We start from the raw sequence: 16,046 nt of genomic DNA, 5'->3' as shown, positions 1-16,046 counted from the left end.
TAGATGGGATATCTTGGTCTGCATTGACAAATTCGGGCTATTTGTCCATGAGTCTATAAGTGGACATATGTCCGTGATATACCAGTATCATGAGTCTATAATACAACACAGACCATTCTCAGGGTGTTATTGTGCTGACAGATGAGGTATCAAATATCAACTTAAATCACCACGTTCAGATAAAGCGTTGAAAGGGAATAGAAGTCTCTGACACATATCTCAGGGAATGTGTTGAAAGGACATAGTGGGTGGATCACTGTCGTTCTGGTGAACTTTACTTTAGACGTTAGAGATACAGCGCGGAAACAGGCCCTTCGGCCCACCAAGTCTGCGCCGGCCAGCGATCACTCCGTATACTAGCACTATCCTACACGCTGCGGACAATTTACAATTTTACCGGCCAATTAACCTACCAACCCGCACATCTTCGGAGTGTGGGAGGAAACCGGAGCATCCGGAGAAAACCCACGCGGTCACGGGGAGGACATACAAACTCCGTACAGACAACATCTGAGGTCAGGATTGAACTCGGCTCTCTCGCGCACGAAGACAGCAGTTCTACCGCTGCGCCACCAGGTACCCCAATTGGCGTTTTGGCTTTGTACCCGTTCGGTTATTTGGCTTCCACTTCTTCGGTTCGGCTTCTCGTCCTTCGATGTCCGGCGCCTCCATGCCGCCCTAACTCCTGTTTGGAGAGGAATATTAAAATTCACATTCTATGGGCAATCTCTACTCTAACAAAACCAATTCCAGAATCTGCTACACATTATAAGATGATTATTAGGGAGACATGTCCAATCTATTTATCATTTAACAGAGAGGACTGGGACATGGCCAGCATTCACAATTGTATCGCCTCAGATATTTGTTATGGTGTGCACATCTTCTCTTGCATTGGCAACCGGCCTCAGGTACCCACAGCCCGTGACTTCTCACATAGTACTGCCTCCACCACCTCCTCCCTCATCTTCACTCCCCAGCCTGACACCTCACCCTCAACCTCCTGCCCATTCCCTCACCCTCATACTCGTGTTCCTTCTCCCCCTCCTCCACCTCACACCTCACTCCTACCCTGCCCCCTCTTATCCATCTCTCCCAGTTGCAACCCTCTCTCTCCGTCCCTCCCCCACCCAAGTCGTTGCACTAGCTTCCAAGTCTTCTTGTTACGTCTCGTTGTCTGTAACTCATTTTCACCTAGCCCATAGCTAACATTGGCCTGTCCCCTTTATCATTGTTATTTTTTTGCATATCTTTCATTCATTTGTTCTCTATCTCTCTATATCACCGTCTATATCTCTTGTTTCCCTCTCCCCTGACTCCAGAGATGCTGACTGACCCACTGAGTTACTCCAGCTTTTTATGTCTATCTTCGGTTTAAACCAGCATCTTCTGGCCTGGAATCTCCAGTGAATTACTCACCAGAGTTTTGACTTTAGAGTTTAGCAATACAGCGTTGAAACACGGTCCTCCGGCCCTCCGAGTCCGTGCCGACCAGCGATCACCCCGTACACTAGTTCTACCCTACACACAAGGGACAATTTGCAGAAGCCAATTATCCTACAAACCTGTAAGTCTTTGGACTGTGGGAGGAAACTGGAGCACCTGGAGAAAACCCACACAGTCACAGGGAGAATGTACAAACTCCGCACAGACAGCAACCATAGTCGGGATCGAACCAGGTCTCTTGCACTGCTCTGTGAGGCGCCACCGTGCCACCCAGAGACTGAATGAAAAAAGTCTGCTAATCCCCTGAAATTCAAATATGCAAAGCACCAGCATGAAAAATCCTTTTGAGAGATTTCCAATTTTAATTACATTGGAGTCATTGGGCCAGAAAAGATGAGACCAGGACTGCACAATGTGTTATAGCATTGGAAACACCACAGAATGGATAGAAATGTCTCTGTCAATTAGAGAGGAGTGCAATAAAGGGAAAGTGAGAAGACTGCATGTTTAGATAAAGCAGCGTAGAAAAATAGAAACATTGAAACATAGAAACACAGAAACATAGAAACATAGGTGCAGGAGTAGGCCATTCGGCCCTTCAAACCAGCACCGCCATTCAATATAATCATGACTGATCTTACAAAATCATTACCCCGTTCCTGCTTTCTCCCCATATCCCGTAATTCCATTAGCCCTAAGAGCTATATCTTACTCTCTCTTGAATACATCCAGAGAATTGGTCTCCACTGCCTTCTGTGGCAGTGAGTTCCACAGATTCACAACTCTCTGGGTGAAAAGGGTTTTCCTCATCTCAGTCCTCAAAGTCCCCTTATTCTTAAACTGTGACCCCTGGTTCTGGACTCCCCCAACATGTTCCCTACATCTAAATCCCCTTTAGAATTTTACATGTTTCTATAAGATCCCCTCTCATTCTTCTAAATTCCAGTGAATATAAGCCCAGTCGATCCATTCAGTCGATTCAGATGAAAATCTGGGTGAAGCTGAATACATTACTGCATAAACACTGCACAGCAATGGGAGGCGATTCAAGGGCCTGTCCCACTTGAGCATCATTTGCGCGTCACGCAGGTGATTTTGTGAATCCCCAAATCCTGGGGCGTGACCGCGCGTCACTGCCTACATCACCACGCACCATGCGTGCGTAATGAACGACATGCGCGCATCACGTGCGAGTCGCGACGCACACGTCATACATCGTGACATGTAAATGATGTTGCGAAAATGACGCGCAAATGACGCCCATGTGGGACAAGCCCTTAACAATCAAGGTAACCCAGTATTTCCATGAGAACCAAGGCCAGTGGAGATAAATAATAACTAGGCTTTGTAGGATTGCAGGAACTGATCACCACTAACATTTCTTACATTGTATTATTATTTATTTTACCGAGATTCACATTTTCATTGGTTAACAACCCTCTACTTAGATTTATTTTTCCTGTATAATTAGGTTTAGATTTATTTTTGTCACGTGCACGGACTGTGGGAAAGTTCACGTTCATGTCATAGAAGCAGAATTTGGCCATTCAGATCTACTCCGCCATTCAATCATGGCAGATCCATTATTCCCTCTCAACATCATTCCCCTGTCTCCTCCCCTAGTCTTTGTGCCCTTCATTATCACCCTCCTGGAGTTCTATCCCCCTCACCCTCTCCCTCCTTGACCTGGGTTAGTCTGCCTAATATTCTACATCGCTCTTCAGTTCACCTGTCACACCTACCGACCCCTATCTCACCCCTCCTTCTTTCATGAGTTCACGTTCATTAGTTCGAGAGGTAAAATTAGGCCATTCGGCCCATCAAGTCTACTCCGCCCATTCAATCATGGCTGATCGATCTTTTCATCTCGACCCCTTTCTCCTGCTTTGTCCCCAAACCCTTGAGACTTTTACTGATCAACAATCTGCCAGTGTCCGCCTTGAAAATACCCAATGACATCCTTCACCTCCGTCTGTGGCAATGAATTCCAGATTCACCACCCACTGGCAATTCTTCCTCATCTCCATTCTAAAGGTACGTCCTTTTATTCTGGGGCTGTGCCCTCTGGTCCTACACTCTCCCACTTTGTGCTGTGTTTTGCATGCTATCCAAACAGATCTGATATATCATAAATAAATGCAATCAAGCTCAAATACAGTATACAGATCAAACGGCAAGATGCAGAGTGCAGACTATAGTTCACAGCATTGTAGCTCATCAGTTCTATTGACAATAGGTAACATCTATGGAAGACAAGGACCGGCGAAACGTCACCCATTCTTTCTCTCCAGGGATGCTGCCTGACTCACTGAGTTACTCCAGCATTTTGTGTCTAGGTCAGACATCTTCTGGGGGGGGGGGGGGTGTGTAAGGGGGGGGGGGGGGGGGGGCAATGAGTAGGCAACGTTTCTCCTTGTCATAAAGTCATAAGGCCATTCGGCCCATCAAGTCTACTCCGCCAAACAATCGTGGCTGAACTATCTCTTTCTCTTAACCCCATTCTCTCCATAGCCTCCGACGCCCATACTAATCAAGGCTTGTTTCTGTTGTAGCTATGGCGATATGGTACCGAAGACGATCGCTGGGAAGATCTTTGGCTCGATCTGCTCCTTGAGTGGAGTGCTGGTGATTGCCCTTCCCGTCCCGGTTATTGTTTCCAACTTCAGCCGGATCTACCACCAGAACCAACGGGCGGACAAGCGGCGAGCACAGAAGGTAAATGTCCTCAATCAGCCCGTCCCCACGGCAACTCCCACCTCTCTCTCTCACCAGGGCTCTCTCACCAGGGCTCTACTGGCATTGAGCAGGGAAATTAAAAGCCATGACAGTCAGATTTGCCAACCCCCCCCCCCCCACTCTCCCTCCAGCTACTGCTATCTTTAAGACAGAGACAGACAAATTCTTGATTAGAAAGGGTGTCAAGGGTTATGGGGAGAAGGCAGGAAAATGGGATAGGAGGCAGGGATCAGCCATGATTGAATGGCGGAGTAGACTTGATGGGCCGAATGGCTTAATTCCACTCCTGTAACTTGTGAACTCGAAACCGAAATGAGCAACATTCTACCCTTCCTAGAGGTGGTCAATGTGAGTGTGTGTATGTATGAGTGTGTGTGTGTGTGAGTGTGGGCATGTATGTGTTAGTATGTGTGTGTGTGTGCACATGTATGTGTCAGTGTGTGTATGTATGTGTGTGAGTGTGTGTGCGCATGTATGTGTCAGTGTGTGTACAAGTGTCAGTGTGAGTGTGTGTATGTGTGTGTGTGAATGTGTGTATGTGTGTGTCAGTGTGAGCATGTATGTGTTAGTGTGTGTGCATGTGTCAGTGTGAGTGTGAGTGTGAGCATGGGTGTGTTAGTGTGTGTGCACGCTTCAGTGTGAGTGTGCGTGTGTGAGTGTATGTATGTAGGTATGTGTGTGAGTGTGAGCATGTATGTGTTAGTGTGTGTGCGTGTGTCAGTGTGAGTGTGTGTGTGTGTGAGTGTATGTATGTATGTGTGTGAGTGTGAGCATGTATGTGTTAGTGTGTGTGCGCATGTATGTGTCACTGTGTGTACAAGTGTCAGTGTGAGTGTGTGTGTGTGTGTGTGTGTCAGTGTGAGCATGTATGTGTTAGTGTGTGTGCATGTGTCAGTATGAGTGTGAGTGTGAGCATGGGTGTGTTAGTGTGTGTGCACGCTTCAGTGTGAGTGTGCGTGTGTGAGTGTATGTATGTATGTATGTGTGTGAGTGTGAGCATGTATGTGTTAGTGTGTGCGCGTGTGTCAGTGTGAATGCGCTGGCCCTTTGCATTATTGTACCAAACGTGTAAAGCGAATGTGCGAGATGGAGAGACAGTTGTAATTGATTCGGATAATCATTGCTGAGACAACCTTGTTTCTCTTCACAGAAAGCCAGGCTTGCGAGGATAAAGATAGCGAAAACTGGAAACGCCAATGCCTATCTGCAGATCAAACTCAACGGAATGATGAATGAGCACTCGGAACTCACAGTAGGTGCAACATTACATTATTCAGCGGTTTAGGGAAAAGGGTAAAGATCTCTTTGAAATAATTGAACTCTTTATATTGGAGGCCAATTTCGCCAGAACGTAAATAGAGTGTGTCTGTCCTGCTTACGTCACTGGTGGGCAGTTCTTGGCCGCATTCAAGCTTGACCAAGTGTCCTACATGTGCTTCTCATACCTTTCATGTATTTGTTCTTTCTACCATTTCATACCTCTAGTTTCCCTCTCCCCTGACTCTCAGTCTGAAGGAGGGTCTCGACCCGAAACGTCACCTGTTCCTTTTCTCCACAGATGCTGCCTGACCCCACTGAGTTACTCCAGCATTTTGTGTCTGTCTTCGGTGTAAGCCAGCACCTGCAGTTCCTTCCCACGCATATCCTATACTTTTATTGTGTAGGAAGGAACTGCAGATGCTGTTTTACACCGAAGACAGACACAAAATGCTAGAGTAACTCAGCAGGACTGGCAGTCTCTCTGGAGAGAAGGAATGGGTGGCATTTCGGGTCGAGACTGAGTCAGGAGAGAGGGAGACCTAGAGACATGAAAGGGTATATCTCTGTGTCTCCCTTTCCCCTGACTCTCCGTCTGAAGAAGGGTCTCGACCCCGAAACGTCACCCACTCCGACACTTTTTATAGTTTGATTCTGCCTACACCACTTGATTTGGAATAGTAAGTGTCGACATGTACTATCTATGAAGGGGATGTGTACACTCGACTGTAAAGCACAAACAACAGACTGGAAATGTGTTGAAGGGAAAGAGAAAGAGAGAAGAGAAAGAGGCCAATTTACGGGATGTTTTCAAGAGAGAGTTAGATTTAGCTCTTAGGGCAAAAGGAATCAAGGGCAATGGGGAAAAAGCAGGAATGGTGCACTGATTTTAGATGATCAGCCATGATCATATTGAATGGCAGTGCTGGCTCGAAGGATTTATACTGAAGATAGACACAAACTGGAAGAGTATCTCAGCAGGTCAGGCAGCACCTGTGGAGATAAAAGGATGGGTGATGTTTTGGGTTGGGTCCCATCTTCTGAAGAAGGGCCCCGACCAGAGATGCTGCCTGGCCCAGCTGAAATACTCCAGCACTGTGTCTATCTTCAGGACTATTCCATCTTCGATATTCTGGGAAGAGCCATGAAATCATAGCTTTCTGATTGAGGGGCAGGAATTCTAACCGTTGGTCCACAGGGAAGAGGACAAACGCTGACGAAAATAAGTCCTGTCATATAATCTCTAAAGCAGTTGGCTGCATTTTCGTAGAAACATAGAAACATAGAAAATAGGTGCAATGGTAGGCCATTCGGCCCTTCGAGCCAGCACCGCCATTCAACTTGACCATGGGTGATCATCCAACATCAGTAGGTACACAAAAATGCTGGAGAAACTCAGCGGGTGCAGCAGCATCTATGGAGCGAAGGAAATAGGTAACGGTCAAGTTGAATGGCGGTGCTGGCTCAAAGGGCCGAATGGCCTACCATTGCACCTATTTTCTATGTTTCTATGTTTCTACGAAAATGCAGCCAACTGCTTTAGAGATTATATGACAGGACTTATTTTCATCAGCGTTTGTCCTCTTCCCTGTTAACCAACGGTTAGAATTCTTGCCCCTCAATCAGAAAGCTATGAGTTCATGGCTCTTCCCAGAATATCCCAGAACGTTACCTATTTCCTTCGCTCCATAGATGCTGCTGCACCCGCTGAGTTTCTCCAGCATTTTTGTGTATCTTCGATTTTCCAGCACCTGCAGTTCCTTCTTGAATCCAAAATCAGTACCCCGTTCCTGCTTTTTCCCCATATCCCTTAATTCTAGTTAGCCCGAAGAGCTAAATCCTACTTTCTCTTGAATACATCCAGTGAACCGGCCTCCACTGCTTTCTGTGGCAGAGAATTCCACAGGATTCACAACTCTCTGGGTGAAAAAATGTTCTGATGTGATGAGCGTTAAATTATTTTCTGACGTTCCTCTTCTTTCAGGAATCGGGTGAGAAGGAACAGCAGCAGTGCCCTAACAGACCAGGCTCAGCCATAGCCAGACAACATCACCACCTGCTGCACTGCCTGGAGCGGACAACGGTGAGTTGGCAGACACGTTACCCCCTTGGCTCCTTTCGGTTCGGACCAGGGGTTGTGGAAGCCCAGGGCATGTGGGCATCGATGCAGGGCCGATGGGACACTTCGTCGAGACCCTTCGTCAGGCCCGAAACGTCACCCATTCCTTCTCTCCAGAGATGCTGCCTGTCCCGCTGTGTTACTCCAGCATTTCGTGTCCATCTTCGGTTCAAAACAAGCCACCTGCATGCAGTTCCTTCCTACGCATTGGTGCAAGGACTCCATCCCTGTAGTTGAGCCGCTGCAACAAGCTTCGCGGGGTGGCACCGCGCCGCAGCGGTATTGTGGGTTGGAGTGGGGTGCGTTGAGATAAGTTGAGGGAGATTGGGTAAGTGTGTTTAGATGGTTGGGGTAGGATGGAGCAGGTTGGTGGCAGAAGAAGGTGGGTCAAGTTGGGTGAGGATGGAGTAACAGGAACTGACGTAGGGCGGCAAGTTGGCGCAGTGGTAGAGTTGCTGCCTTCCAGTCCCAGCGACACGGGTTCGATCCTGACTACCGGGGCTGTCTGTACAGAGTTTGTACGTTCTCCCCGTGACTGCATGCTCTCTCTCCGAATACTCCAGTTTCCTCCCACACTCCCAAGACTTGCAGGTTTGTAGGTTAATTGGCCTTTTGAAGTGTCCCTAGGATAGAACCAGTGTGAATGGCTAATCACTAAGAGTACTTAGGTGTGGTACAGTGACGCATGGGTATAGTTGCTGCCATACAGTACAAGAAACCCAGGTTCAATCACGACTACGGGTGGTGCCTAGTTTAGTTACGTTTCTTGTCTTGTATGTTCACCCTCTACTCTCTCTCTCTCGTACGTTTTATTGTCAGTGAGGTAGGTTGAAGAATTGGGATAGTACCCTAGCTTATGTTCAGAAGCCTGACGACAGATGGGGGAAAATGGTGATAGACACAAAATGCTGGAGTAATTCAGCAGGACAGGCAGCATCTGTGGAGAGAAGGAATGGGTGACGTTTCGTGTCGAGACCCTTCTTCAGACTTAGACTTCCTAAATCTATGGGGACATGCTTTCAAACTCTGCATCTTCTGTCAGATGGGAGTGGGGAGAAGGGGGAATGCCCTGTGGGAAAGGTCTTTGATTGTGTCGGCGTATTGGAAACATGGGTTTTGTAAACCCTTCCAACTTAACAAACGTTCCTTTCCATGAAACATTATTTATGGAGACTTGCACCACCAAATGTGATGACTACAGATTAAGTCCTTCAAATTAATGTATTTAGCACATTAACAAAGCAGCAGATTCTTTTGGAATTGTGTTAATATTCAGAAGACTAGCTACTGGTCTCCTGGGATATGTAACTACGAAAGGTTAGAGTTAAAAATTAATGGAATAGAGGTAAATAAAAATCCCATTTAAAACTGGATATGTCCCCGAATAACCTTTCTATATTCACTCTGTTCAATCGAGACTTCATTAGCGTTACTTTATGCAACTTATCCTATTTTCAAGCTTTAATAATCAATTCTCATCTTTCCAATATTTGCATTCCATTATTCAAATTATTTAAAGTTTTTCTTGCTCTAGTTCAATATTCGAAGAGGTCAATGTTCTGACCTCAGACAATGACGTCCACAAAAGGTCATAGAAACATAGAAACATAGAAAATAGGTGCAGGAGGAGGCCATTCAGCCCTTCGGCCCTTCGAGCCAGCACCGCCATTCATTGCGATCATGGCTGATCGTCCCCAATCAATAACCCGTGCCTGCCTTCTCCCCATATCCCTTGATTCCACTAGCCCCTAGAGCTCTATCTAACTCTCTCTCTCCGGATAAAGTGGATGTGGGGAGGATGTTTCCACTAGGGGTAGAGTCTAGGACCAGAGGCCACAGTCTCAGAATAAAAGGGCGTACTTTTCGAAAAGAGATGAGGTGGAATTTCTTCAGTCAGAGGGTGGTGAATCTGTGGAATTCACCTGTGGAGGCCAAGTCAATGGATATTTTAGGGTGGACATTGACAGATTCTCGATTAGTACAGGTGTCAGGGGTTATGGGGAGAAGGCAGGAGAATGGGGTTGAGCGGGAAAGATAGATCAGCCAGGATTGGATGGCGGAGTAGACTTGATGGGCCGAATGGTTTAATTCTGCTCCTGGAACTTATGAACTTATGAACATATTTCTGCATGCCCATACATGCATGTGTGTGCATACGCACATATGTCCTTGCGTGTGCCCACCTGTGCAATGGGAGAGGACAGAATGTGTCCGGTTGTGGGGCTATCACTGATAATTGCAAATGAAAGATGCTTCTTTGAATGAAGTGTTGGAAAGTGCATTGAGGTCATATAGCTATCACCCCACCATGACCCTGCACCTTAGACGCATTAAAAAAAGAAATCTAGGTGCAGGAGTAGTCCATTCGGCCCTTTGAGCCAGTACCGCCATTCAATATGATCGTGGCTGATCATCTAAAATCAGTACCCCTTTCCTGCTTTTTCCCCCTTGATTCCTTTAGACCTAAGAGCTAAAACTAACTCTCTCGTGAAAACGTCCAGTGAATTGGCCTCCACTGCCTTCTGTGGCAGAGAATTACACAGATTCACCACTCTGGGTGAAAAACGTTTTCCTTATCTCAGTCCTAAATTACCCATTATTTTTAAACTGTGAGCCCTGGTTCTGGACTCCCCCAACATCAGGACCATTTTTCCTGCATCGAGCCTGGCCAATCCTTTAAGAATGTTACTGTAATATGTTCCTATAAGATTCCCATTCATCCTTCTGAATTCCAGTGAAGACAAGCCCAGTCGACCCATTTTGTCATCATGTGTCAGGCCCGCCATCCCGGGAATTAAGTTGGTGAACCTACACTGCACTCCCTCAATAGCAATAATGTCCATACAGATGCCTTCTCCACATGCTATTTTCATAAGTTCCAGGAGCAGAATTAAGCCATTCGGCCCATCGAGTCTACTCCGCCATTCAATCATGGCTGATCTACCTTTCCCTCTCAACCCCATTCTCCTGCCTTCTCCTCATAACCCCTGACACCTGGGCTAATCAAAAACCCATCAAGCTCCACCTTAAAAATGTCCATTGACTTGGCCCCCACAGCCTTCTGCGGCAACGAATTCCTCAGACTCACCACCCTCTGACGAAAGAAATTCCTTCCTCCTGTATTTTCGGGAGAAATGCAATTTCAAAATGCGAAATATCAATTAGCATCGTGCTGTGACCTCTGCACTGTTTAGTGGTAGTTTTTTGTTCTGTGCAATTTCATTCTCAATTAAAAAGGCATTAATATCCATTTTCTGTAATAAAGAAGAAATGGGGTTGGCTCGCTGAAATGGACTGAACATTCTCAGGGGAGATCGCTATCTCCACCTAAAGGTCTCCTCAATAATTCAATGTACCAGCCCCGGTTTTAATAACATCTGCAAATAGTAGCGAAGCAGTGTGAAGAGCTTAACATGGTGAAAGGCATTAACACAAATCATTCTGCAGTTTCTATTTACCTACACTGCACCCACCACAAGTTGCCCACGACCACCGCTGAACAATTTTGCATTCAACAATTGCCCCCGAAACTATTGAATCGAACACGAGACTCCAGCGTACTTGTAAATTCGTCATTTCATATTTCCTGCAATGCTTGAGTGGTTTCTACTTAGATGTAATTAAGTGTAAAAGGCATTTGCTCTGTAATGAGTGTGGGGCTATCACTGAACACACGGCACAACCTGAAATAACAGGCGCATCCAGCACACGGCAAATAGGTGGCCTTGTAATTAAAAAATATCAGTTATGCAGCGCAGTTGAAGCCACTTGCCCAATTTAAAAGCATGGGAGGGTAATTTAGTAGCAGAGCCTTACATGAGGGACGTGTAATTGCATCGGAGTGGGTCAGCGCAGACTGCAAACCTCTGAAGCAATCAAACAGCAGTCAAAATACAGGAGGCTTACTCTTGGGGAAAGTCACCAAGAATTATGAAAATCAAATTATCGAGGAACATAAAACCAACTTGTGAACCAACTCTAAAGGCAGATAAATAAAAGCAGGGAAGTCCCATTCGAGGGCGCAGCGGTAGAGTTGCTGCCTCACAGCGCCAGAGACCCGGGTTCGATCCGGACCTTCCGGTGCTGTCTGTGCTGTGTTTTCGGTGCTGTTTGCACGCTCTCACTGCGACCACGTGGGTTTTCTCCAGGTGCTCCGGTCTCCTCGCACATTCCAAAATATACAGGTTTGTCGGTGAACTGCCTTCTGTAAAATTGTAAATTGTCCCTAGTGTGTCGGATATTGCTGGTGTACGGGATGATTGCTGGCCGTCGTGGACTAGGTGGGCCGAAGGGCCTGTTCCCACGCTGTATGTCTAAAAGTCTAAAGTGGTACCAACTAAAACGGATGCATTTACAATAAAGAACTTGAAGGATAAGGGAAAGCAAGTTGCTGGTGGGCTGGATGAGGAAGGATTGGAAGAGATGGAACTAAATAAGAAGTGTCGGGTAACTGGGCTAAAATACTTTGTATGTCAAAACCTCCGTGAAAACTCCAATGAAATTTATTTTGACATTATGCCGAGATAATTAAAATTAAAAGCCTCCCTTATCTGTTAATACGTTTGCAGAGAAACACTGTACATGGCTGTACATCCCCTCAGCTAGATTGTGCCTGATCTGCATCTGAACACAATTCCCCCCCACTTTGGTCAAAGCCTTTTGATTCACAATTTGGCTTAGCTTAGAGTTACAGCATGGAAACAGGCCCTTCGGCCGACCGTGTCCACGCCGACCATTGATCACCCGTTCACACTAGTTCTATGCTGCCCCACTTTCCCGACACATGAGGGGCAATATACAGAGGCCAATTAACCTACACACCCGCACGTCTTCGGGATGCGGGAGGGAAAGCGGAGCATCCCGGAGGAAATCCACGCGGGAGGGAACGTGCAAACTACACACGGGTTCCGGCCTGAAGCGTCAACTGTTCCTTTCCTCCAGAGGTGCCACCTGGCCCGCTGAGTTACTCCTGCATTTTGTGTCTGTCTTCAGAGAGATGTTGTTTGATCTCAGTTATACCATCGCGTGCCACGACTTATGGTCGGAACGTGCCTTGGAATGGAGGGGAGCGATTCCTGAAACTGCGCTCTGCATTCACTGGCACAAGGTCGCGGCGAGTTCTAGAGATGAGGTTATCCTGTCAAAATGCAAATGGAGTACGGGTGACCAAGTTATTGATGGGCTTTGTGGTTTGGTGGTGCAGTTAATGACACTTTCCATCACTTTACAGAGAGTCAGAGATGCACGACAGCTCTGTAATTGGCCAGCTTATATCTGCCTTGAGTTCTATCTTTGTGGATTGAGCAATTTGTCCACGTTATCAGCTCGATGCCAGCTTCACAGCAGCAAAGGAATATCTTTTCTAAGGGAAAGTGATTGGGGCTGGGGGGGGTGGTGGGGTTAGGGGGTCGTGGGAGATTTTAATTTGCTGGTGCTCAGGCAATGCGGAGGGGGTGCTGTTGTGTCGGAAGGAACTGCAGATGCTGCTTTACACTGAAGGTAGTCACAAAATGCTGGAGCATCTCAGCGGGGTCAGGCAGCGTCTCAGGGGAAAAGGAATAGGTGACGTTTCGTGTTTGAGACCCTTCTTCAGATGTTGTTTTGATGACTAAGGAAGAACATAACAGTGCGCGGCACAGCGGGGCAGCTGGTAGTGCCGCTGCCTCACAGCTCCAGACACCCGGTTTCATCACTGACCTCAGATGCTGTTTGTGTGGAGTTTACACGTTCTCCACGTGACCACGTGAATTTCCTCCTGGCACTGCGGTTCCCACCCACATCCCAAAGACGTGTGGGTTTGTAGGTTAATTGACCTCGGTAAATTCCCCCTCGTGTGTAGGGAGTAGATGCGAATGTGGGATAGCATAAAACTAGTGGGAATAGATTTAATTTAGTTGAGAGATACAGTGAGGAAACAGGCCCTTCGGCCCATCAAGTCTGGGACTAACACTATCCCGCACAAGGAACAATTTACATTTATACCAAGCCAATTAGCCTACAAAACCTGTACGTCTTTAGAGTGTGGGAGGAAACCGGAGATCCTGGAGAAACCCCCCACAGGTCACGGGGAGAACGTACAAACTCCGTACAAACAGCGCCCATGGTCAGGATCGAACCTTGGGTCTCTGGCGCTGTAAGGCAGCAACTCTACCGCTGCACAGCAATGCAGCCCAGAGATGGTCAACAAGGGCTTGGTGGGCCGAAGGGCCTGTTTCCATGCTGTCTCTTTCAATCAATCATTCAAAAACCATAAAACATAGAACAGTCCAGCACAGGAACATGTCCTTCAGCCCACCCTGGCTGAAGAAGTTTCAAACATCTAAACTTTAAATTGGCCTTGTGGCATTTATAAATTAAGTGAGATCCTCTGGTGGAGATGATAAGAATGCAAACTAGCCTACCCTCTCCCATCAGGCAAGAGGTACAGAAGTGTGAAAACGCACACCTCCAGATTCAGGGATAGTTTCTTCCCAGCTGTTATCAGGCCACTGGACCATCTCTCACCAACTGGAGAGCTGTCCTGACCCACCTTTGACCTCATTGGAGACTCCAGACTATCTATAATCAGATTTAACTGGACTTTATCTTGCACTAAACATTATTCCCTTTATCCTGTATCTCTGCACTGTGGACGGCTTGATTGGAACGGTGTCAGAGGTTACGGGGAGAAGGCAGGGGAATGGGGTTGAGAGGGAATTATAGATCAGCCACGATTGATTGGCGGAGTAGACTTGATTGGCTGAATGGTCTAATTCTGCTCCTAGAACATATGAACTTATGACCTAATTATAATCTGAAGAAGGGTCTCAACCCGAAACGTCACCTATTTCCTTCGCTCCATAGATGCTGCCTCACCCGCTGAGTTTCTCCAGCAATTTATGTCTACCTTCGATTTTTCCAGCATCTGCAGTTCTTTCTTAAACTAACTATGTATAGTCTTTCCACTGACTGGATAGCACGCAACAAAAAAGCTTTTCATTGCAACTCAGTGGACATGACAATAGGAATAATAGTAACTAAACTAAACCTTAGGATGAAAAGTAGGGTCATCGAATATGGTAGCAAAATATAACACTCCTTCCTCTTCCTACAGTTGTGTCTGAATTACAATGTTTAAACTATTACATGGAATTTAAAATTGCACAGTTAACGTGTATTTTTTCTTTTCTGTTGGTCTCATAGGGATTGTCGTACCTGCTAGATGATCCTCATTTATCTGTCCGGACATCAACTTCCACCAAGGTGATTCTTTTCTTCTCTCTCTTGGGCACCAGAGCCTCTCTCTGTTTTATTTTACAAGAATGATCCCAGGAATTAGTAGGTTAACCCATGATGGGCGTTTGTCGGCACTGGGCCTGTACTTGCTGGAGTTTAGAAGGACCTCAATGAAGCGTACCGAATACTGAAAGGCCTGGATAGAGTGGATGAGGAGAGGATGTTTCCACTAGTGGGAGAGTCCAGGAGTAGAGGTCATAGCCTCAGAATTAAAGGACGTTATTTTAAGAAGGAGATGAGGAGAAATTTCTTTAGTCAGAGGGTGGTGAATCTGTGGAATACTTTGCCACACAGAAGGCTGCGGAGGCCAAGTCAGTGGATATTTTTGAGGCAGAGATAGATGGATTCTTGATTTGTGCAGGTGTCAGAGGTTATGGGAAGAAGGCAGGAGAATGGGATTCGGAGAGAGAGAAAGATAAGCCATGATTAAATGGCGGAGTAGACTTGATGGGCCGAATGGCCTAATTCTTCTACTATCACATTACCATATGACCTTATGATCGATATACTTCCATCAGGTCTCCCCTCAGCCTCCAAAGCATTAGAGACTGCAATCCAAGTTTGTCCAACCTCTCCTTATCACTAATGTCCTCTAATCCAGACAATAGTCCAGTAAATCTTTTCACCAACTCTCCACATCCTTCCTATAATGGGGCAACCAGAACCTCACACAATACTCCAAATGCAGCCTAATCAAAGCACCATAAAGCTGCAACATGAGGAGCTGCAGATGCTGCCTCACCCGCTGAGGTAGTCCAGCACTTTGATGTGTCCATCTTTGATGTGAACCAGCATCTGCAGTCCCTTCTTTCTATCCGCTAGTTCTATGTTATCCCACATTCTCATCCACTCCCTACACAGTACAATTTACAGAGGCCAATGCACCTACAAACACACATGTCTTTGAGATGTGGGTGGAAACTGGAGCACCCAGAGGAAATCCTCACCGTCCCAGCGAGGCTATTAAGAACATGAGGTGGCGCAGCGTTAGAGTTGTTGCCTTACGGCGCCAGAGACCCGGATTCGATCCTGACCACGGGTGCTGGCAGCATGTAGTTCGTACGTTCTCCCTGCGACCACGTGGGTTTTCCCGGGTGCTCCGGTTTCCTCCCACACACCAAAGAGACCTCCAGGCATGTAGGTTAACTTGGCTTTGGTAAAAATTGAAAATTGTCCCGTCGGTAGGATGGGGGTGCTAGTGTGCGGGGATTGC

The 16,046-nt window shown here is 46.7% G+C and overlaps 1 protein-coding gene across 1 annotated transcript in view; it reads left to right on the top strand.

Annotated features, from left to right (window-relative positions):
- kcnd3 (potassium voltage-gated channel subfamily D member 3) overlaps positions 1–16,046 on the top strand; it is a 272,305-nt gene that overhangs the window by 241,950 nt on the left and 14,309 nt on the right. Inside the window, exons 3-6 of the mRNA XM_033042804.1 lie at positions 3,999–4,161; positions 5,333–5,434; positions 7,424–7,522; positions 14,741–14,800. Of these exons, the coding sequence (XP_032898695.1) occupies positions 3,999–4,161; positions 5,333–5,434; positions 7,424–7,522; positions 14,741–14,800 (424 nt within the window). The remainder of the gene's footprint in view (positions 1–3,998; positions 4,162–5,332; positions 5,435–7,423; positions 7,523–14,740; positions 14,801–16,046) is intronic.

Source organism: Amblyraja radiata, chromosome 24 (assembly GCF_010909765.2).
Source record: "Amblyraja radiata isolate CabotCenter1 chromosome 24, sAmbRad1.1.pri, whole genome shotgun sequence".
In the NCBI taxonomy this organism is placed as follows: Eukaryota; Metazoa; Chordata; class Chondrichthyes; order Rajiformes; family Rajidae; genus Amblyraja; species Amblyraja radiata.
The sequence above is the reverse complement of the archived record's forward strand: the minus strand, read 5'-3'. Positions and strand labels throughout refer to the sequence as shown.